This window comes from Mytilus edulis, chromosome 4 (genome assembly GCF_963676685.1).
Source record: "Mytilus edulis chromosome 4, xbMytEdul2.2, whole genome shotgun sequence".
Taxonomy (NCBI): Eukaryota; Metazoa; Mollusca; class Bivalvia; order Mytilida; family Mytilidae; genus Mytilus; species Mytilus edulis.
Genome location: NC_092347.1, coordinates 88,339,223 through 88,364,634, shown reverse-complemented (window position 1 = coordinate 88,364,634; position 25,412 = coordinate 88,339,223). Strand labels below are relative to the sequence as shown.

General features: G+C 33.2%; 1 protein-coding gene across 1 annotated transcript; it reads right to left on the bottom strand.

The window, feature by feature from the left end:
- Positions 1-19,534, bottom strand: LOC139521591 (brevican core protein-like). Its single transcript, XM_071315068.1, has 4 exons — positions 19,387-19,534; positions 18,380-18,487; positions 3,441-3,614; positions 1-342 (listed from the first exon to the last, which is right to left on the bottom strand). The coding sequence occupies exons 1-4, from the start codon at positions 19,532-19,534 to the stop codon at positions 128-130; spliced, it is 645 nt and encodes a 214-aa protein (XP_071171169.1). The 3' UTR covers positions 1-127.
- Positions 19,535-25,412: the final 5,878 nt, after the last annotated feature.

The following is a 25,412-nucleotide window of genomic DNA, read 5'->3' as shown; positions in this document are numbered from 1 at the left end:
TAGCTTTCATTTGAAAATTTATAAGCATCTGAATTAAAATAGTGTACAGAAAATTTATCATTACATAGAAATTATGTTAAGCGTCTATATTATTAAATTAAAAAACAACTGATTGTCATTTTCAAACCTAATATATCTGACAAATGTAAGAATATTCGGAGTTTCCCGAGGATGTTTCCATTAGTCTAGTTGTTCCATCCGTTCGTAAATAATTCCCTTCAACACCTGGTTCCCCTGGATTCCAATTGAAATATGTTAAATTATTGCCTTCATCATCCAAGAAAGGTGAATATTGGTCGATTCGTTCAGCTTGAAAATAAATACGTTGAATTCCGTACGCATCTGAAATAAAGCAAAAGTCGTTTTATATCAAGCAGGTGGGCACATTTTTAATATCGATAATTTGAAGAAGAATAAAAACAGAAATTGGATTAAATTTGATAAGATTACATCAAACTTTTCCCTTATAAGTACTACTACTATGCAAATAAACAACATCATCTACATTAAATAATCTGGCTTCTTTGATTCTCTTGTTTTTTACAAGTGTCTGGAGGAACTCCGATTCATATGAAAATAAGAAGAGGTCGGCAAAAAGAGGCGCACAGTTTATTCCCATAGGAATGCCGACAATTTGTTGGAAAAGTCTACCTCCAAACTCAACAAATATGTTGTCGATAAGAAACTCCAGCATACTGACCACTTGTTCTTCTGTGTAGCATATTTTACCTTTTTGTTTGTCACTATTTACGAAATATGCCTTATGAAATCCCAAAGTAATAAATTTATAGCGTATGCTACCATTTTTATGTTGAAAGGCATTGTGGATTATTTCTTTTAGGCGATTTTTCAATTTCACATGGGGAATGGTGGTATACAGGGTTGAAAAATCAAAAGTTTTGATGGAACTAATTTCAGAAAAAGACCGAGATTTAAAATTGTCTAGAAGTTCTTTAGAATTTTTAAGAATCCACATATGGTTAATACCACTACGCGAGTAAACAGTTTCACAGTATTTCTGAAGACCCTCCTTCACTGCGGACAGAATTTTAGTCAATCTATTGGACAATTCTTAAGTGGAACATGAAGATGAGCCAGCAATATACCGTTGTTTGTACAGAATTTTATGAAGCTTTGGTATCCAATACAAACAAGATAAGTCCTCCGATTTGGTGTTCAATGCAATGTTTATTGAAGCCATGAAGGACTTATGATTTGCTAAAATCTCATCCTTGTCAAATGATATGTCTTTGTATGTGGGATTACCTGAGTGCTCCTTTATACCCAATTCTTTTACAAGACATTCGTAGTAATACGATTTACATACAAAGACAATATTATTTGAAGCTTTGTCCGCAAAAACAACAACATACTTATCATGAAGAGTTGATAGACATTTCATGGCCTCTTTGTCTCTGAAAACGGACTTTGGTCGATCGTTCACACAGTTTTTCAACTTGTGAACGCGACGTTTTATCAGAGACCTGATAGTTTTAACCCATTCTGACAAAGTGTCCAGTTCAACTTCTTCTCGCTTAGCCCATGCTCTGGCGTAGTCCTCAATGGAATCCATAATTATTTTGAAGTTATGGTTCCAATTGATGTGTTGGGGTTCTCTAAACTTAGGACCATGAGAAATCACCTTTCGGAAATTATGTTTAGATCCCCAGTTATAACATGACCAGAGGGGCTGTAATTATAAGGCGAGTGGGAACAGCCACATGTCGTAGGTTGTTTTAGGTATTGTTCTAAGTCAAGGTCCTGCAATGCTTGTTTATAGTTAGATATTTTAGGTGCAATGGTTTTGGTGTAACTGTAGGATACAATAGGAACAGACTGACTTTGAAAATAAATAGGAATTTTAGATGTTACCTCCTTGTGATGTAGAACGTTGCAGATATTGATTGCATCAATTCCTCTATTGACAAAATCAACAGGAAGGATCTCCTCTTTTCCTCATGTAAAGTTTCCGATCTTACTGGTTTGAAAAGACGGAAAAGAGCTACATCACAAATAATACTGACTAGTCTGTATGTTGCAGAAAATGTATTGGTGCCTCCTTTGTCAAGTGCATAATCTCTCAAACGTTTTAGAAAATTAACTGGCAGTGAAAAGAGAATAGTTCTTATGTAATGTAACCCTAGTGGATGATGAAGATGTGAAAGAAGGTCATCAAAGCTCCCAGATGGTGATCTAGATTTGGAAGACTTTTTTACATTAGGCCGATGGTAATGTTTTTGCCCATGACTACGTTGTTGTCGTAAGGTAGTATTAAATAAACTCATTACATTAACATCACTGCAGGCAGGACTTGACAAATTTCCTACTCCTTTAATATTGTCATTGCAACCATATGGCATTGCAGTCCCTAACTCCCTTATCCAGAAATTTTCTCTATCTTTGCGGAAAGGAGTACTTAGTACAGGGCTATTTGTGTGGTGATAAATTTTCTCAACGATGCGTACTTTCATAGATAAAGAAGGATCATGGTCCGGTTGATTAAAATGGTTATAAAGAACCCTAAATTGAGGATCTTTATTATCAGACCGGTGTTGATTCATTCTTTTACGCAAAGTTTGACGAGTTTCACCAACATAAATAAAAGAAGTCCACACAAAGTACATTCGATTGAAACAGATATTCCATAACGGTCTACCATCTCATTGTAGCTTCCTTCAAGTTTTATAGTAAATGATTTAAACTGCGTCACTTATTTTTTTCAATAGTTTTCTATCAAGGAAATCATAATAGGAAATGCACGAACCAATAATCACAACATGGATACGAGGATAAAATCAACTTGGATATATATATATAAACCGTAGACAGAGGTTAGTCAAGATCTGAGGATGACTTAACTTGGATATATATATATATATATAAACCGTAGACAGAGGTTAGTCAAGATCTGAGGATGAGTTAACTTGGATATATATATATATATATAAACCGTAGACAGAGGTTAGTCAAGATCTGAGGATGAGTTAACTTTTTATGCTGTATCCTTCAATTTGGATAGGGTAAATGTGTCCAACAAAGTCCCTAGACTTTGAATTATTGATTGAAAGGACATAATTTATATAACGAATCTTAATGTTAGAGGGTAATGATAGATCCATTTTTATTCTTTATAAGACGTCATATAACAAATTAATAACTAAATGATATGCCTCTTATGTAAACTTTGTCTGAGATTGTTGACACCTTAATATATAAATGACTCTTAATCTCTAAACCACTACAGGTTTGTTGTAAAGCATGACAATACCGAATTATTAACCTTTGAGCGGATGAAACAGTGTGAGACTGATATTTAACCAACAGCAGTATCGACCCGGTGCTCTAAAAACTAAAACACTTTTCATACATTTATACGGCTTTGCGTAAGGTTTGACATACAATAAAAATTCCTTATAATGAATTAATGTGTAAAATCATACCCATTAGATTCACAGCCCATCCGTACACATCCACAGAATCGATAAGTAGGAGATGTGCAGAGTCTGAAACACATTGTTCCTTAGCTGATGTATAATCTCTCGAAGTTACAACAGCTTTGTAACAAATGTTCATGCTTGTGTCATAGGTATATCCTGTTGCTGTATTACAGGGTACTGAAATCATAAATAAATATCACATACACGTGTGTATTACATCGATAAATAATGTTCCTCTAGATAAAGTCGTCAATGGATAAAGAGAGGGGCAAATTAGTAATTAATATTTATCTTTTTTGTTCTTCTGACGAACAGTTATCGCTTGTGATTTGGTGTAACGAGACATCAATCCAACGCGCTGGCCTGTTTTACTAGCGAAATACTAACTCTGAAAGATGCAAAACATTATTTAGAAGGACTAAAAAATACCAATATGGAAGACTTGATTCTAGAAAAAAAATCTTTACGCAGATAATATGAGTGTGGAAGAATAACAGTTATACTGGAACCTCTCGATGAAAGTTGTTTATTCAATACTACGATTGTTTATTAAGTCAGCAATACTTTAACGATTTGCAAACCTCCTTAATTGCTGAAGACAACCTAAATTTACAAATAAAAAAACGGAAACTGCATGAACTTCAAAAGGTGCAAGACTGAATGCGTACCATGCATGCATACCAGGTGACACCTACCCTGACAACTCTCCTGGTCTTACATCTTTTGAAGATTATGCGACTAATTAAGTATTTGTTTGTAACCTTGATTTGTAATTCTTAATCGAAATACAACATTTGAACAATGGTAAACTAAAGTCGCCTTTTTGTACATAAAAATATAGCATTTGTTATCTTACAGATTGTTTCTGTGTATGTTGCATTTTAGTATTTCTGTTGTGTCATTGTGTCATTGTTTTCCTCTTATATTTGATGTTTTCCCTCAGTTTTAGATTGTAATCCGGATTTGTTTTTTCTCAATCGATCTATGAATTTCGTAACATCTTTATTTACCTAGAATAACATTCTTTTTTGAAGTTGTCATTTACTAGAAATGGAATGTGAACGGAACAACTGTGACAAAATTCCAGGAGTGACGTTATTGTAACAAATCTGAATGTAATGACAAAACAATGTTCTTGCTATAAATAAAGATCATAAATATTTATTTTCCTTACAAGTAACAGACTATAATTGTCAACTTTTCGACTGTTTGAAACCTGTCTAGTTTTTTCAAACTTTATGGAGAAATTGAGAAATGCAATTGGAAAATTTAAAAATCATCGGAAATTGTCTTCCTTAATGTTATTTTTTCCGCAAAAAACTATTAGTATATACCTTAGACGTGCATTTCGTTTATATAATATTCATCAATGTGTCTCGATTAAAAAAAGTTTGAAGGTCAAATAAAAAAACAAAAATAATGTGTTAAATGATAATTTATGAATATAAATTCATCAATAACTCTCAAACCAAAATAACAACACTATCCATAAAGTTTTGATATTTGAGGAGCAATATGAATTAAACAAACATGAATTCAATAGCAAAAACTATCCTAAGTAAAATATGCTAAGATCAGCGAATCATACAATAGGAATATATTGAAACTCATTGATATAGTCATATTTATAAATTAACTGTTTATAAAACTATTGAATATTTGAAATATTAAGGCTTTTCTACTTCAGGAATAGATTACCTTAGCTGTATTTGGCAAAACTTTTAGGAATATTTGTCCTCAATGTTCTTCAACTTCGTATTTTATTTGGCCTTTTGAACTGTTTTGAATTCGACCGTCACTGGTGAGTCTTTTGTGTACAAAACACGCGACTTGCGTAAATACAAAATTAAAATCCTGGTATCTATGATGATAAAATTGAGAAAGGAAATGGGGAATGTGTCAACGCGACAACAACCCGACCATAGAGCAGACAACAGCAGAAGGCCACCAATGGGTCTTCAATGTAGCGAGAAACTCCCGCACCCGGAGGCGTCCTTCAGCTGTCCCCTTAAAAATGTGTATACTAGTACAGTGATAATGGACGTCATAATAAAATCCGAATTATACACAAGAAACTAAATTTAAAGATCATACAAGACTAACAAAGGACAGAGGCTCCTGACTTGGGACAGGCGCAAAATTGTCCGATGTCAGAAGATGTAACAAAAGAAAGTGAGTTTATTTTTACAGGCAAACTGAAAACGCCAAGACACAGACGAAATTTGATCAAAAGGACTGGTAAAAAATTAGTCTCAAACGATTGTGAATGTCTAAACATCATCAGAAAGTCTGAATTATACACTATTCAGACGTATTCGATCAGCAGTCGATTTCAGACATATACCTTTTTTGTATTGTTTCCTATCTATTTTACAAATAAGAAACTTTACCATTAAATGTTTGCCTTAAACAAATAAAGTATCACATTATCCTTCTCTTTTATGTTGAGTAAACAATAATGCTAAAACTGATATCTGCGTAAATATATACATAAACTGTGTATGTTAATGTAGATTTCCATGAGCATCAACAATTACAAGCGTATTGTATAAGGCGATTCTCATTGATTAAGAGAAAAGAATAAGACTGTATGAATGCCTTGGTTTGTGGTAAAACTACAAACAGTTATGATACAGTTAGGAAACCTATCTGATTAAATTTTCGGTCTTATAAATCAGCAAAGAGTTGTCAATTTCTACCACTCTGTTTTTGGAAAGAACGTTTAAAGTGTTCAAAATATGTTCAAATGCTTCTCAGCAAATGTTCGATACATATTATCGGTCTAAATCATGTGACTTCAACGGACGTATATATGTGTGGCACTGTTTAGCCCGGTAGTATTATAAGGGGGTGGTGACTTTATTCATCTTAACTATAGTTTGCCTGATAAGTATTTACAGTTGAGTAAAATTTCACCAGAATTATTGAAGGATATTTTCAAATATTAACGATTTTAAGAAATATATACCTCCGATTGGAGAAATAATGGTCACCTGATGAGTTGACCAAATTGATGTTACGTGTACAGGTGATGTAGACAAGAACTCTGTCTGGCTTGTTTCTGCCATAATTTTAAACAATATTTGATATATAGATATATGTTAATTTCAAAAATTGTTAATGTAAGCAGATCCGGCTCCAAATGTGGCATCCATCGTGTTGATCATGTTGATACAAAACCGGTAACAAGCCTTATTTGGTTTGACATATATTCGTGAAAAGTACGAAAGTTAAGACATAAGGAACATATCCGCTATCATGTGTGAAACGGATATTCCATAACTCTTCTTTGAAACAAAGCAATACCAATTTTTCACATTGTCTCTTAGTTTGGAATGAAGAATATGTGTGTAAAGTGTAGAAAAGTCATCTGTTTTAAAACGGTTGCAAGATGAAAGAGTCTTAGATTGTATGTACTCTAAAAGTTCTTTGAAATATAGTTTTAGTAACCAAATCTGATTCATGCTACCTCTAGAATAGGCAGTTTTACAAAAACTTTGAAGCCCGGCTTTAAGCCTCGGTCACACCTTACCGGATAGCTCGAACGGACGCCTAACGGATAACTTTTTTCAATCCGTTCATGTCCGTTAAACGTCCGTTTTTATCTGTTAGACGTACGTCCATGTCCGTTGCGTGTCCGTTAAGCGTACGTTTTATCCGTCCACGTCCGTGCTGTCCGGTGGAAATTTTGAGCATGTTCAAAACTTTGAACGGACGTCCAACGGATAAAATGTCCGTTGAACGTCCGTTAGGCGTCCGTTTTGTACGGTACTCGTCCGTTTCGTTTCCGTTTTGTATCCGTTACGTGTCCGTTATACATCCGTTGGAGGTCTGGAAGATAAATTCACCAACGGACTTCTACCGGACGTTTAACGGATGAAACGGATGAGAAACGGACTTCTACCGGACGTATAACGGATAAAACGGACGATGAACGGATCTGAAATAGATAATTGCCAATTGAAATGTTAGAAATGCCAATTATTGGTATGTCAGATTTCTTAAGGTTCATGAATTCTTATCATTCATAATCGATCTTAGAGTATAGGCACGCCTTCACAATCAAGCAGTTCTTATTCAGGCCAGACACTGCCCTTTGAGGGAATTTTTGAAGAACAAACCAAAACCAGTTGCACAGAAACATTTTGAATATTTATTCGATTTACATGTATTATTATTGTCGCCTTTGATTTTTCCGTATATCTTGTTCATCCGTTTTATCCGGTACGCTTCCGTTAGGTGTCCGTTTTATCCGGTACTCGTCCGTTGGATGTACGTTCGACATCCGTTCTGTCCGGTACGTGTCCGTTTCTCGTACGTTGCATATCCGGTGTGTGTCCGTTATGCATCCGTTAAACGTCCGTTTTATTCGGTCAGTACATCAACGGACTCCTAACGGATAACAATTTTGACAACGGACAACTTTTATTTTTATCCGTTAGCGTCCGTTCGTGCTATCCGGTAAGGTGTGACCGAGGCTTTAAAAAATGTTTATGTAGATTTAAATAATTTTTAAGAGATTTCATGGATCGTATTGAAGAACAAGAAGTATACCGTTGTTTGTTATGACACTTATACAGTAAAGATCTCGAATACGGTGGTTGAAATTCCAAAGGAACATTGGACAGACCTATGATTATCCAGATTTCCTCTTTAGTAAGTGTCGTGGGGTAAATGTTGAATTTTCAAGGAAATGGTCAATACCTTATTCATTTAATAGGCAGTTTATGTAATGTGGTTTACACACACAACCTATGTTGTTTAGGGCAATATTATCTGCGAGAACAACAACCTACTACTTGTCATGTAGGTTAGACAAGTGTTTTGCAACATTTGGGTCTGTATAGATTGATGTAGCATGGATATCAAATGGATATTGATTCAGGTTGGATTTTGTTTTGGCTGATTTGTATCAACGATCTCACGGTTTTAATTCTTTCGGAAAGAGTATCTACAGGCTTTTTGTTTTGCGTTTCAACCGACATAATCCTTAATAGTTCAATATAAATATTACCTTTCCGAAAACATTTAATACTTCAAATTATGTTATCTATTATTCACTCCGTAACATGGAAGGGTTCAAAGTGAATAATTACTTATAATGGATGTCCAGAAATCATAACATTTAGTTCACATGATTATTTGACTTATCTCACATACACATTATTAATATCAGTGTGATTACATCACATATACATTATTAATATCATTGTGATTACATCACATACACATTATTAATATCAGTGTGATTACATCACATATACATTATTAATATCATTGTGATTACATCCCATATACATTATTAATATTATTGTGATTACATCACATATACATTATTAATATTATTGTGATTACATCCCATATACATTATTAATATTATTGTGATTACATCACATATACATTATTAATATTATTGTGATTACATCCCATATATATTATTAATATTATTGTGATTACATCACATATACATTATTAATATTATTGTGATTACATCCCATATACATTATTAATATTATTGTGATTACATCACATATACATTATTAATATTATTGTGATTACATCCCATATACATTATTAATATTATTGTGATTACATACGGTAAAAAGTAAAATAACAAAAATACCGCGTTATATTCCCTAATCAAACGGCAAAATCATAAGCTCAAACACTTCAAACGAATGGATAACAACTGTCATATTCCTGACTAAGTACAGGCATTTTCTTACATGTATGTACACAATGGTGGATTAAAATTTTTTTAAAGATAGTTATCTGTTTTCTATTGGAGGGATCAGTGGTTAATATATTGGCAAAAAAAGGTATGCGCTGATTTACAAAAAAAAAAACATTTGACTTGCCATTGTTAAAACAAATTAAAACAACTCATTATAAATTGCAGGCGTCCGATGTGTTTTTCTGAAGATCTTCTTTCAGCTTGAATGGTCAAAGCCGAACATTTGAAAGCCATGGATGTATGAGAACCGAAACATTTACGTTCTCTACTCGTTACAAAAATGTGTTACTGTCGTTTTCGTCTTCGGAATTAAAGATATTATGTTTTCGTTTACCGTTCGTGAATTTTGATTAACGAACCAGTTGGTTGTACTTATAAAGGTTCAGAGACAAAATGTTGTGGTAGTATTATCATGGTAAAACTATGTTAAAGCATTACTTACACAGAATATGAAAGGTACACCTGTCATGCGCTAACACATCCTTTACTTTTTTTTGTTTTTCATATAACTTTATGAATATTTTCCTTTTTTAAACATATTTGTGTTAATTTATATATATGTATATACAAGTAAAACTGGAAAAGTGCTGTCTTACGCTTCACATTATCATCTATGAAGAGCAGTTTTACAACTTACAATCAACACTCAACAAGAGCGTTGTTAATTTTTTCTTGTTTTTTCCAAGAGATAGAGTCTTACTTATAATTTGTTTTACTAATCACGGTTAATCTTTTGTTTTACTTAATTCGAAAATATATTTTGTTTCATAATAGCGCTCTAATTAGTGAGCATTTTACTAAACGTATATGATCCTTCAAATACTAAACTGCTGTTAAAATAATAGGTTTAAAAATACATGTATATTCATTGGTTTAATATATATATATAAATATTTGTTTCGAGTAGCTTAATTCAATGTGGAAACTAACTCATATCAAATTAATGCCATAGATGATTTGAATGTCTTTGTATCTTTCGCCTCTCTTTTTGGTTTTGTTGTTGTCCGTTTGAAATTATTTCATATTCTTTCCAGATAAGAAAAAAACAGTTGTATTTTTCAAACGCTTCGAGTGGATTGTCAACATTGAGCTGCATATCGTTGAGTCAATCTATTAACGAAATTATCGAACGAATCATTTAACTATGTAACTACAGACTGTATGTAATGTTAACTTGAAGAAAAACTAAGTTCATTCATAAGTAATATACAGAAAAACAGTGAATAGAAAATTTCCTTTTAGATACTAGCTAGCTTCAGGTTTCAAAACAAGTTGCTGTTTAAGTTTTGTACAATTCGGGATAGTTAAAACAAATCCATTGAATGTTTTTGAAATTAAGTCACAGAGTGAATGTTATGTTTTAACTAGCAGAAAAACTAAGTCCATTTATAAAATACGGATCAACAGATTTTTTTTTACAAAATTTACTTCTGGATACTATCTTATGATCATAAACAAGCTGCATTCCAACGCCGATGACGGGATGTAAAATCGCTATTTCTCGCAGGCTGGACTAAAACAATGTTTAACCATCCTCTGGTAATTATTCGTATCAAGTTCGGAAATTGGCAGTTGTTTTTCACTTGTCCCGTTGATTGAAAGCGTTTAAATTTGTCAGGGTTTTTATAGACGGCACCTTTTGTAACTTGCTTTAGAGATTAGTATTATGTTATACATTTTTCTTCAAAAAGCAAAGGAAATAAAAACACTTCCTGTGATATTTATCAGAGATTGTGAAATCGTTCTAATTATACGTCTACCTTTTAAATCAATCTTTTAAAAACAGGAATGAACAACTGAGACGTGTTGTAAAGTAGGAAAAAATGTGGAAATATGAACCTTTATAAATTATAATCAAGATAACTGAGGAAAAACAAAACTTAAACATAAGGAGTCATTTGTTCGACTATACTCCTATGTCGTCTTTACAAAACTAACCAAGAGTACTCGATTCGAACCAGTTGTAAACCAAATGAAAAAAACAGAATTAAAGAATGGTCTATACATTGCTGAAAAGTAATTGCTGAAAAGTAATTGTGTGACAATTTAAGCTTAAGACACATCTTACTTAACATGCCCATTTGGACTTCGAAACAGAGCAGGCTAATGCCGCTGCAAGGAGGCACTGACACCCGCAAAGCGGAAAGGGATTGATACAAGGTATAATAGCTTGTTTATCAATCCACTATAAATAAATATGTTTAAACTTAACATCGTCTTGTCAAACGAACTATTTACAGGGATTATGATGATAGATTAAAACTGTATTAATACTGGAAACTGTGCACTGTATGTCAAAATTTAAATATTTGGCTTGAAAAAGTTGTTCTTACTATATCTGTAAGAAAGCATCTTGAGTATGTCGATCAGTCTTCGACCGAGTACAAACTATTGAACTTATCTGCCAAAGACACCATTGCCATATTAATTGTTACATTAAAACTAAATGTATGATGTATGAGTCCAAAACTCAAGCTTAAGATGGTTCCCTGATGTCCAAAATCTATACTGTAATCATGTTGTAAAATCGTCAGCAAGCTCAAATGATTAGGCCTCGATATTGATTCAAATGATTCAAAATGCACTTTGCTAATTTCAGAAACTGCTGTAATATGTAAAGAAATGTTAATTTCGGCAGCTCTACAAAAAGTTTATATATAATCCCTGTAAATACGACAGATAGAGACAATTAAAATTCGTTAGATACGGAATTTGTGTTGATGCACCTTATTTTCAAAATTAATGTTTCAATGTGCGTTTCATGTATGAAATTTCAATTTCAATATATAATACCAGTACTAAAATGGTAAGAGTATAAATATTTCAATGTTTCACATGTTGAACAAACAATGGACTAAAACATTTTGTTACATCACTGATCGATTTCAATTACAGGCTGACATGTAAAGTATTTTTCGATGTCCCGTTAGGTTTATTATTTCTATGTAAATGAAATTTAATCTATAAACTTAAATGTACATGCTAATTGGTTTAGACTGTGAAACAGCTCCAACTGAATATTTATACTTTTGTTCAATATCATATACTGAAATTATTTGCTAATGAGTTTAACCTTTTCATATCTAAGTTTCTACTAAACTAGAAAAAAAAACACATATTTACAAGGTATAGATTGGGATTTTTTTTCTTTCTGAAAATCCCATCTGGGTGGGCTCCAATAATGATTGTTTTATTTTGAAATATTTTAATAAGCTTCATTCAATTTGCAATAGAAAAATTCGAATACCAAGCCTTGGAAATTGTCGATAAGTGTATTTCAAATTATCAGAACAAATTCTTTTTTTAAATCGTGGACAGTTAATCATATAAAATTTAAAAGGTAAATTGTTTTGCTTTTTTTCACTTCGAGGAAAATTCAAAACGGAAATTCCCTAATCACATGGCAAAATCAAAAGCTCAAACACATCAAGCGAATGAATAACAAATTTCATATTCCTGACTCAATACAAGCTTTTTCTTGTGTATCAAATGGTGGATTTAACCTTGTTATACAGCTATCTAGTAAACCCCTTAGCACATTTTGCCATATTAATAATAAGTGTTTTTGAAGCATGTATTCACATTTTAAAAACAAAAAAGATTAAAGATTACAAATTTCAAAAAACGAAAGACCGAGCAACACAGACCAACAAGCAAATTGGGGAGGTATCATGTGCTTCGGAAAGGTAGCAATTCTGCTCTAAATTTATCACCCCTCATGTTGATACTGTTAAATACAAAGACGGTGATGTTGATAAGCATAATTCGTTGATTTGCCAAAATTTCAATATTAAAATAACGGAGTAAAAAGGACGTGTTTATGGTTATGATTATATGTTTACATTGTTTTGAAGTAACCATAAATATGACTATGTATTTTGCCTCTTGTTACAAATGTAAATGTGTCTGAGTCACTGACTCATTTACCTGACGGTATCAGGATATAGGTATTTAGTCGGATCTTAACATGTATTTGTGATTTGTTTATAACCGGTATTAATAAAGGTAAACTATGTCGAAATGTTCAGGACTTAATTAAATCTGTATTTGGGTAAGTTGATGCAAGCATACGATTTTCATTGCGTCTTACACTTTGAGAAGCAAATAATCTTTAACTACTTTATTAAAATATTGTGTAAAAACGTTAATTATGAGCTATGAAAGTCAAGTGGCTCGAGCATTTTTCTGAGTAAGTTTTAAAAAATTTCAAAGAAATATATTTTACATTGGGTTAGCTTAAATTAGTCTTCACTATCTATAGATTAACAACTTTTGGTTATATTAATAATTTAGAATCTTTATTGAAGGTAGAGCACGAATGCACAGTTATTTAATTATATGTATGTGCCATTTGTATGCAAGAGTGACATTCCTTTGTATTATGCTTAGATTCGAATAAGTCAATATGGGATTGTCTCCCTTTAACAGGATCATTATTTTATAATTAAGTATAGGTTTCTGATTTAATTTTGAATATTTACAAAATTTATCAATTCAATAGATTTCAGTTTTTGTTATTGATGTATCAAAGACATTGATGTACGAATATAGTTACATAAATTTGTAACGTTTAAAATAATTACATACCAATATAAAGAACCGTTCATCATTCTTAAAAAAAAGACTATAAATAAAAGTGGAAATATTTATCTCCGCTTCATGATAGATTAATTGGAAAATTAACCAGAGTTATCTGGTATTAATCACAGAGAGTGACTAACAAGCATTTTTAATTTAGCTTATCTAACGTTAAAACAATTTTCCACGATAAACGAATGTTACTTTATACAAATATAAGGACTTTGTTAGCTAAATCTACAAATTTTATTAGATATTATGATTTGTTTTTACAATAGATAAACATGCTACAGTGAGTGTTTCCAATAAATTTTATAGTTACTTATTGTTGTTATTGTTGATAATTGTATATCATTAGTAGTTATCTGTGACTATAATGGTCATGCGACTATAGGTAGAGATTGCATCCGACTATCCTGCGAAGGGATAACTTGTTATGATGTTGCCTTTACTCAGCATAACAGTGGATTATCATAAAAGTAAAATACCACAAACACCGAACTCCCAGGAAAATTTATATCAGAAAGTCCCTTATCGAATGTCAAAATCAAAAGTTCAATCACATCAAACAATTGGAAAACAACTGTCATATTTCTGACTTGGTACAGCCATGTCCCTGCGGTGGAATGTTAGTTTTAAAAACATATGGTCATTTTCTATCAGGAATGTTGTCCCTCAGAAGAAATAAAAGGTCAGGATCATAAGTCAAATCTCCCTTTTTTTTTCACTTGGGTCTATAAATCGTTAAAATTAAAGTACACCAACTTTGATAGTTCCGACGTGACAATTTTTACAAAATAATACGACGTCTCTAAAAGTTAATAGCTCATTCCAGCAGCACCTGCATACGGGATATATATCTCCCAATTGATACGATATTCCCGTGCTTGCATTTCCTATCATGATTTTCTTGATAGAGGGTTACTGCTCACAAGGAAGCTATAAAACCAAGAGTTCCAAATGGTGAAATCATCCATTCGTAAATTTTACGGACGCCATCACGAGTTGGTTGACCGTTATGGAATAACCGTTTCACAAATGATATCGGATATGTTCCTTACGTCGTAACTACAATCCCCTTCCCTTTCATGAATTTGACCTACCGAATTAGACTATTTAACGGATTTGTAATCACATAAGCAACACGACGGGTGCCACATGTGGAGCAGGATCTGCTTACCCTTCCGGAGCACCTGAGATCACCCCTAGTTTTTGGTGGGGTTCGTGTTGTTTATTCTTTAGTTTTCTATGTTGTGTCATGTGTACTATTGTTTTTCTGTTTGTCTTTTTCATTTTTAGCCATGGCGTTGTCAGTTTGTTTTGGATTTATGAGTTTGACTGTCCCTTTGGTATCTTTCGTCCCTCTTTTCTTAATACGTTGTATGGTGATATAACTCAGAGGCCTATGTCATTTTGATTTTGATCCTTAATGACCTTTGCAATCATGTTTGAATTTGATTGATACTTTTAAACCAAACGTGGCGTCACGTTGTGTAAAATGGGGATAGTGTTTTTTTTTACATATTAAATTAAACACGAGAAACATTTTTTTGAAAAAAGTGAAACGACCTATCATTTTAAACGTTTATGAAATTTTGAAAACCAGAAACTCATCTAAGATACACAGTATAATTGGGATTTGTTTTCTCTTAATCAAATTGACTTTTCAATAGCGGTATACATGGTATATACTGCTGTTGTCTTTATACGCCATACGCAATTGTTAACAATATTCAAACAGGTTAGATTCAGTATAAACAAAATATGTGTTTCTTTGTGTTGATATCACATTTGCCTTAAATAAAGGCAACAGTAGTATACCGGTGTTCAAACTCATAAATCCATGGACAAAAAACAAAATCGGGGTAACAAACTAAAACTGAGGGAAACGCATAAATATAAGAGAACAACGACACAACACTACAATGTAACTAACACACACAGAAACGGACCAAGCATCAGACAAAATCCCACGAGAATAACAAATATAACATCAAAACCAAATACATGAATTTGGGATAGATAGTACCCTGACACGTCTTATCGCAATGTCAATTTACACTCAAAAATAAGAGAAAACAAACGACGCAACGTTAAATTGTAACACACACAGAAACAAACTATATTATAACAATGGCCATATTCCTGACTTGGTACAGGACATTTTAAAACTTTTTATATATGTTTACAATACTTGAAACTGTTTTCCTAATTTCCTTTCACCTAGTCTTTTAAATTTTACAAACATGTATTTCAATATTTGATTAAAAAAGAATATTATGTATATATGTTTTGTTGGAAATTCATTTATCTTTACATGTACAATCAATTTCTATCTTTTGCACGGAAGGAAATGAAATATTGATCAAATTTGTGAACCTTCATGGATTGTTATGGAAATTAGACAGAAGCTCATCTTGAAGACCAAGAAATAACATCTAAGATTTTTTTTTAATTCTGTAGTTTACTGATAAATGGATTATTTTTTAGTTAACATTACACTTTTACGCTGACAGCAGCATAACATCGCGAGAGAAAGGGTTTCGATTTTTGTATAACATGTATTCCTTTTCGGTTATCGTCATTATAAAATATTTTTTCTTTGTTCATATCAATATCCGTTTTGCTACTTTTGCAGATAAGATATATTTAAACTAAATGGCTTTCTTTTAATTGTTTATATCGTTCTTTTCTCATTGTTTAAAACTTTATTGCACCAGTATTTAGGTTATGTTCGGTAATTGTTCCATTTTTTTACTATCGTACCATATCATTTTCATAGTAATAATAACATTTGCAAAGCTATTTTCTATTATATATAATTATTGAAACAATTTTAATGGGAGTTAGGACCGTTCTGTGTTGTTGCATACCCGAAACTTGATTGTTCTAGTCCCAATTTTATGTATATTTTTTATCTATTGATTTCGTGGTTTTAACAATTTATGCATAAAAAGCCTATAGAAAAAAATTAATTCGTTGACTTAAAATATTTGTTCACCTGTACCTACGAAAGCCATAAAAATTGGTATCAAACGAACCTTAATGTTGAATCCCGCACAGTATCAAAATATCTGACAAATTTTTTTTTTATAAATATACCCTTCCCATATCTTCATGAAAGAGTGCTGCTTTTTTTTTAATTAACAGCTACTGATAGATTAGATAGTTTCAAACGCCCTCGAAATAAAAAAAAAGAAAAATATAATATTTCAACCGGAGTTATTATAATTGAACAAAAAAGCACTCCCTGCCAAAAACGCGGACGTGACAGTAGACACTTTTTAGTAGCGTCAACAGTAAACATTGGTATAAAATTTATTGTCTAGATGTTTTTGTTCATATATCACAAACAAATGGTTTGGTCCAGATATTTCTGATTGTTCTGTTGAAATAACTTGTTATACATATGAATTGTAAGTACATAGCACGCAAATTATCTTTTACTTTACTCGAAAGTCAGTGTGAAAGGAGATCAAAGTTGGAAAATTTACCAAAGTCGTCCTTTCAAGGCGTGGTAAAAGCGTATCTGCAAACTTAAATATGCACTGTCTACCAAGACGGTAGCGAGATATGATATATGTGTCATTTGAATTGTCACTGATTTCAATCCTGCCCTGAAAACCCTTTGTCGTCTAAAAATTCGGCGTCGGTTGTGCCCCAAAATATGCAAGGCGACGGCCATCTTTTATTTAACGATCGCATTGCGACAGGTTTAACCACACGTAAATAGCGTTCACGATTCACACGCAATGTACGACCATCGCAAAGTACGATTGTTTTATGAAACGGAATATTAGCGTAACGTTTGGTTAACGTTCAAACGTACGCTAACGATCGTTTTATGAAACGGCAGCCTGGTTAGTTTTTTTTAAGACAAAACGCAAGTCGTGTATCTATAATTAAGCTTTGTATCTTTGATTAGTTTGTTGTACCCAGATGAGGGAAAATATACAGAACATTAGTTATTTTCTCTGCATAATACATTTCTAAATAATTTAATTTTGTATGTAACGCGTCTCCTGAATGGCTGACGTTATTTTGTTATGAGCTCATAGACATAATTAAGTCATGTGACCGTGACGTCATCAACGTTTTTTCATGGTTTTCTACGGTTTAAAATGGAATTTAAAATTAAATTATAAGAAATGACTGTAATATTTTTTCTGTCTATTCGAAATAACATAAAAAAATGTGGTGCACACTGTAAAATAACCCGCTACGCGCGTTATTCAGTGTGCACCAAATTTTTAATGTTATTTCTTCATAGACAGAAAAAATAACTAACATGTTTATACTATTTATGTCTATTTGAAGAAACAACTACATTATCTAAATAAAGATATATATTTATTTTTAACGGTATCTTTTCGATGTCAAACGTTTGACATTGTTATGCTGCTTTAGAAACGAGAAGTTGACAAAAGTCTAAAGTCATACTTTGAATTTGGTCATGGTCTAATATCGAAATACTAAACGCACTGGTTTATAATACTGATGTCAAATACAATAAAAACACTTTTAAAACAAAAGTTTTTCAAATGCTTATATCTATGAAAGCTTAATTTGAATCCGTCTCTTTCGTATACAGTTAGAAGTGATATAAAGTGTTAAGCACTAAACTACTGACCTTCACATTGCTGTCCGTTAAATCCATCAGGGCAAACACAGACGTACGATTCCCCTGTTACTGTGCAGGTACCATTAAATAAACAGGGTGTGTTGGTACATGGCGTGACTGGAAAAATAGTAAGTTTATCATCATGTGACATCGATTTGTTTTAACAATGGAATATACAATTTATTTATAGGTAAATGTACACTTGGATGGAGAGTTGTCTCGTTGGCACTCATACCACATCTTCTTATATCTATATTATGATTCCTTATCACGATTTTATATTTATGTTCTTTTAATGTTTGTGTTAACTTTTCAGATTTTCAAATATATTTGGGCTCATCACTGAAGAAACATTTATGGTCAAAATGCGAACTTATGCAATACATTGTTTACCATTTATACTTTTAGTAAAAGGAGAGCATTAACATTTCGCGAACAACTAAATTATTAAAAACTAATTCCGATGTTAAACAGTTAACAAAAAATCCTAGAGATTACTGTCATAATATGTCACGGTTATACTGCCAGTAAAAATTTCAAGCAACCGAGCATGTAATATTTAATAAATAAATTTATAAACCTTCACATAGCTGTCCCGTGTAACCAGCAGCACACAGACAAAACAATGAATCATCCACTACTGCGCATGTGCCACCATATAAACATGGATTTACCGAACAAGGTGAACCTTTATTTTGCGAATTGCATGCGCAGTTGTCTGAAAAATAAAGCACTCTTTAATTTAATGTTATCTTTAAATATATTGCTATTTTATTCATTAAAGTGTATGCATGTAAGTGATGTTTTGAGTATTTGAATCGTTTGAAAGAATGTTTGGTACATTAGTTATATACTCAGCAAGATCGCTTTACACTTTTTTTATTTTTACAAGAGATATCTAGCAGAAAAGACTAGATCAAACAACATAAAGACATATGCAAATTTCTGGAACTCGGAACAAGTACAATGAGGGAGTATGGCAATATTAGTTGAATTGAATTTAAAAAAAAGCTTACTAGATACATCTTGATATATATTTGATTTGACTAGTGATGGTAATATAGTGAATGGTTTTCTCGCTGCATTAAAAACCATTGGTGGCCTTCGGCTGTTGTCTGCTCTTTGGTCCAGTTGTTGTCTCTTTGACACAATCCCCATTTCCATTCTCCTTGTTATCTTCATTTAATTGGCCATAAAGACTTCCTATAAACATATTCTTTACATTGCATAAATACGTTGTTTGTTTCTTTCTTATTAAAATATTTGAGATTATAAAATTTTTATATTTTCTTTAATCTGGTTTAATTCAATCAAATATTCGTGTGGGTGCGTGGGTGTTGCAGCCTGTAGCTCAATGCCATATTTGACATGACCATAGTGGCGCTCGCAGCGTGAATCAGAATTTTGGAATTCCCGTATCAGCTAGAATAGAATTTTGGAATTCCCGTATCGGCACTTGTTAATTTGCTACCGACAAGAAAGCAAGTGTTACGCAAATAAGAAAAAAAAGAAGATGCCTCACAAGACAAATGACGTAGGATCGCCATCAAGGGCCATGGAGAAGAAAAGAAGAACGACCAGCAGGACAGGAGGAAAGAAAGTGCAGCCCGAAGAAATTGCCCAAAAGAAAGAAGGAGCTGGCCGGAGAAGACCTGCCAAGAAAAACAAAAGAGGTCGGACATGTGGTGGCAGAAGTACCTGAGGAAACTACTGATATCTCATCAGGTAATGAGTCGGAGGAGGATGCAAGGGCATTCCCCTCCTTAAGGCACGAAATTGCAAATAATTCCATTGATTTCACTCCGTCACAAGAATCTAGCGTTCATAACACAGTGGGGGAACACGTGTCTTTTAAAATTAAAGAAAAGATTTGGGAGGGAAGGTTTATAGAGCTTCATTCTCTTTTGAGAACGCAAAAAGAAATGGAAGAGGTTGACGAGGGCGATTTGAAATTATAAAGGGGAAAAATTTGCATTGAAAAAAGATCATCGGGGGTTTATTTGTCAATAAATGAATGGACTTCAGCATTCATGATTTTTATGAGTGTCTACATTGAGAAATACAGCACACGGGCACAGGAATTGTTAGAATATATGCGTGATATAAGATTAGCGGCAACAAGGTCTGAAAACTGGGCCACCTATGACGAGCAATTTAGGCTAAAAATAGAAAAGAATCCAAATTTATCTTGGGGAAATATACACGGTGAATATTGGTTATTACACATCACATCTCCCACAGTACATAACAGTGTGTCAGTGCAATCACAGGGTTATAGGACAAATACACAAAATCGTGGTAATTATAACTCAAATGCAGCTACACTTTCAAACAATAGAACACATCAACAATCACAGGTAACTAGTGGAAGTGTAAATATGTCATGTAAATACTATAATAATGGTAATGACTGTCCCTACTTCCCTCGTTGTAGGTTTAAACACATATGTGAAATATGCAGTGGCAAACACAGAAAGGCCCAATGTAATAACCGGGCCCAAGGAAGAAGTAACAAAAAGTATTAATTTTTATTCATTGGGAAATACTCCTATAAAAGTATCAGTCTTGGAAAATTATTTAGAATTCTAACCACTTAACAATGTAGCACATGAAATTATATCTGGTTTCAAATACGGTTTTTCATTAAAATATTTTGGCTCTAGGGAACCAAGGGAGAGTTCCAATTTAAAAAGTGCATTACATGTACAGCTACCCATAATTTTTAAAGAAAAAATATTGAAGGAAGTTAAACTTGATCGCATTGCTGGTCCTTTCAGATACCCACCTTTTCCCACACTTCGGATATCACCAATGGGGCTAGTGCCAAAAAAGGATGGAAATTTCAGACTTATTCAACATTTATCCTATCCTGAGAATAATTCAATAAACGATTTTATTGATAAAGATCATTGTTCAGTGCAGTACAGTTCAGTGGACGAAGCAGCATGTTTGATTAATAGACACAAAACATTTGCCCGATTAAGTCAGTGTGACGTAAAAGCGGCTTTTCGTTTGTGTCCAATTGCCCCGCACGATTTTGACTTGTTTGGGATAAAATTTCAGGGTGAATATTATCTTAATAAAATGCTCCCTATGGGGGCCTCAATAAGTTGTGCCCTGTGGGAGGAATTTGCAAAAGTTTTGCATTGGGTAATACAGCTAAAAAGCGGAAATGATGATATCCTCCAATTATTTAGATGATTTTCTTTTTGTCGAGTCGAACCAAACATCAAAAGTTGGCAATACTTTGAAGTTATTCCAAGAGGTATGCAACTAAATATGTATTCCTCTTGCTAGTGACAAGAATACTTTGCCGACTACACTACTCATGTTTTTGGGTATAGAATTTGATACACAGAATTTAATCATGCGACTTCCAAATGAAAAACTTGTCAAACTCTCACAAAAAATCAGAGATACCTTGGACAGTTCTAAAATATCTCTTAAAGATATGCAATCCCTTCTTTGGCTCCTGAATTTTGCTTGTAAGGTAGTGGCTCCAGGCCGCACCTTCTGTCGCAGACTCATAAATTCAACAATCGGGGTAACAAAATCGTATTACAAAATTCGAGTAAACAAGCAGATGAAAGCAGATTTACAAGTTTGGTTAGACTTTTTAAAACAATACAATGGTGTCACTGTAATAACAGACAATGTATGGGTTTCAAATGAAACATTGGAGTTGTTCACTGATAGTGCAGGGGTGTCCAAAGGCGGGTATGAGATCTATTTTGCAGGTCAATGGGCCCAAGGCATATGGCCAAAACATTGGGTTGAGACTGGAATCACCAGAGATATGACATTGTTAGAGTTGTTTCCAGTTGTAGCTGCTCTATGTCCTGGGAATCCTATTTTGTTAACAAAAAAGTTATTTTCCATGTTGATAATCAGGCGGTTGTTCAAATCATTAATATGAAAACTAGAAAATCAAGTAGAGTTATGACTTTAGTAAGACAGATGGTTTAAATGAACTTAAAAAATAATACATGAGTAAAGGCAATTTATATCCCTTCAAAAAAAAAAAAAAAAAATGCTGATTGTCTTTCTCGTTCTCAGTGGGGGAAGTTCAGAAGCCTAGCTCCAGAAGCAGACCAGTGGCCAACCAAAATTCCAACACAGATCTGGAACATTTAAGTCAGGTGGCTGATTATATTGTCAATCAAGGTGTGTCCAAAAATACACAAAAATCATACAATTTTGCTCTTCAAAACTTTATACTTTTAGATCATCTTATAAATTGAAACAGGATTGGCCGGTGCCAGTCAATGATTTGTTAAATTTTATAGCTTTTTTGTCTGTACAGGGTCTTTCGGGGGGACCATATTATCTTATATATCAGGAGTTTCATACCATCATAAAATTCAAGGGATACAGGATACTACAAAATTCTTTATAATTTGAAAGGCATTAGAAGGAATAAAAACAATTCAAGGGGGAAAACGTAATGACATTAGAGCACCAATTACAGTGCAATTGTTATCAGATATGATTAGTTGTTTAGATAAAGTATGTAAGAATAAATATGAAGCTGCTTTATTTTCAGCAGTTTTTTCTGTTGCCTTCTTTGGTTTGCTAAGAGTAGGGGAAATCACTACTTCAAAATCCAAGTCTGTTATAAATGGCTCCAACTTAACAATTTCTGATATTTTAGTTAGGAGAAAAGTGACATAAGGGAAAGTCTGTTACTTTGTTGATACCTCAGAACGGAAAAAAAAACACTGTCCGGTACGACTCATTAACGAATATTTAAAGGTACGACCTACCTGTAACAATACAGATTTGTTTATCCATTATACTGGTATGCCTTTAACTTGATACCAATTCAGTAGTATACTGGAAAAAGCTTTACATTTTCTTCATATTATTAAAGGTCATTTTAGAATTGGGTGAGCCACGGAACTAGCCAGGCAGGGGGTCTCAGAGGAGGTAATTATGAGATTAGGCAGATGGAAATCGCATGCTTATTCTCGCTATATTAGGTTACAATTTTTCTAGTTTCAAAAGGCTAACAAGCTACAGATTTCACAGGTCCCAAGATTTTATGGATTGTTGGAAGTTTCCTTGTTCATTGGGCCAACGTAGAGGCGAAGAAATATTGTAGGAACAACCTGGGACTGGGGTCAAATGGTGTAACAACATACTGGATTTGGCAACCTGGTTTACAGATTAAAGATTTGGACTCCCTACTGGACGCAAAAAGAAAATTTTTACCTTTTCCTCATTTTATAATTATTAACTGTGGAGCTAATGATTTGACAGATTTAGAATTGACAGGGAAGGGTTTAATCGAAAATGTAAAATGTTATATCCTACGTTACAAGGCTTTATTTAAAAATGTTATTATAATATGGTCTTCAATGCTACAGCGCAGGTACTGGCATTTTGCGCCCTTGTATGCGGGTGCAATAATCGAACAGAAGAGAAAAACAGTGAATTCAGTCGTCAAAAACTTTGTAATAGAAAACGGGGGGAAAGCTATATTACATGAGAACATTAGGGCAAGTGAAGTGTCTTTATACAGAACAGATGGAACTCATTTGTTACAAACTGGAAATCAGGTTTTCTTTAATAATATACAAGGGGGGTTGAGTCTTTCCTACGCACAACAAAAATCAACTTTTCCAATGATTCAATAATGAAAATTTTGTTGAGAACCCCAGTCAGATTTGGTAGCGGACTTGGGCTCTCATGTGGCGGTCCAGGGAGACTGGTAGTGATTGGGGGATTATTTCACTCGGCCCTTGCTCTGGGCCTGACAAGTTCTACAATTTGCAGGTTTGGAAAATGTGGTTAGAGGTTACGGTGTGGTCTACAGATGGGTAACTCTGGGACCTCCTCCACCTCATCTTATAGAAAGGAGGCCTACACCTGCCAACAGGTGGGGCACTAATAACTGGAGCATTGGTAATACAAGTGTTTTCCCCGGTCACTCCCCATGGTAGGTGGTGGTGTTACCGTGTTTAACGACCAGGGGTTTTATGACACTATGTCAACATAGGTCAGCTGATAGCCATTGTGTATAAGTAATCGGTAGTCACCCTGGCGCCTCAACAAAATATTATAAAATACTCTGTAGCCAAAGTAAGTCCACAAAGTAAAAATGTATATTCTAGTCATAAAAATGTAAATACAGGTTGGTGTAATAAAATGTATGTTTAATTCAAAGGATTGTTTTTGTATTAGTTGTAAAAGTTATAAATGAAAAACAGAAGATGGAACCTCTACACAAATGAGTATAATATACAGAAAGTCTGTATAATATTAATTTTGGTATTTGTGAATTACTGTAAAACAACAGATAAAGAGAGACAACTCTAGATGAATTTTTAATCACTTTGTGATTAAAGGAAGGGCTTTAACATAGTTTAGAAATACGTCAACAACTCTTGATCGTTGTTCTTCATCTCATTGTTATTCGTTCAGTATTGATATAGGGTCTTCTTCTATGAGTATTGCAATTAATTTAAATTTAGTTGTGTTTACATTTCTTTTTACAAAATTGACTTTTATAAAAGCAAACGATTTTTAAAACATGCAAATTACATTTATCTGATTAAATGATTTGAAGAAGTATTAATGTTTACGATGATGTTTATCATTTAAGTCCTCAATAAAGATGCAACCACTTTTATTTGAGTTGTCTTCGAATGAACTAATTTTAAAGCTACACGATCATTTAATATTGTAATACAGAATGATACTAACATTGATTCTATCCTAACTAGTTCATTTTTTTTTACTAAACTGAATAAGGATTATTTTTGTCAATGAGACATCTATTCAACAGAGCCCAAATAACATTCATTTAGCAATTCTACGTCATCGTACACCCTTCAAAAATGATCTAAACCGATACTGAATAGTCAAGTAAAAAAATTGCCAACATTACAAAAAGAAAATTCAAACGAAAAACTAACGACTGCATATTGGAAGTTTCATTCAAAAAACAAAACCCATATTAAACAGACAGCAATACACGACAACCCCTCAACTACAGGCTCCTAACTTGGGACAAAAACAAACAGAATATTTGATCGCTCAA

What these genes read in the sequence shown, in the direction of transcription:
- LOC139521591 (XM_071315068.1), bottom strand. Translation starts at nt 19,534, where the DNA reads ATGGAAATGGGGATTGTGTCAAAGAGACAACAACTGGACCAAAGAGCA. An exon ending in TAACGGACAGCAATGTGAAG is followed by an intron (nt 3,615 to 18,379) that starts GTCAGTAGTTTA and finishes TTATGATTTCAG; the next exon opens with TACCCTGTAATACAGCAACA. An exon ending in ATGGGCTGTGAATCTAATGG is followed by an intron (nt 343 to 3,440) that starts GTATGATTTTAC and finishes GCTTTATTTCAG; the next exon opens with ATGCGTACGGAATTCAACGT.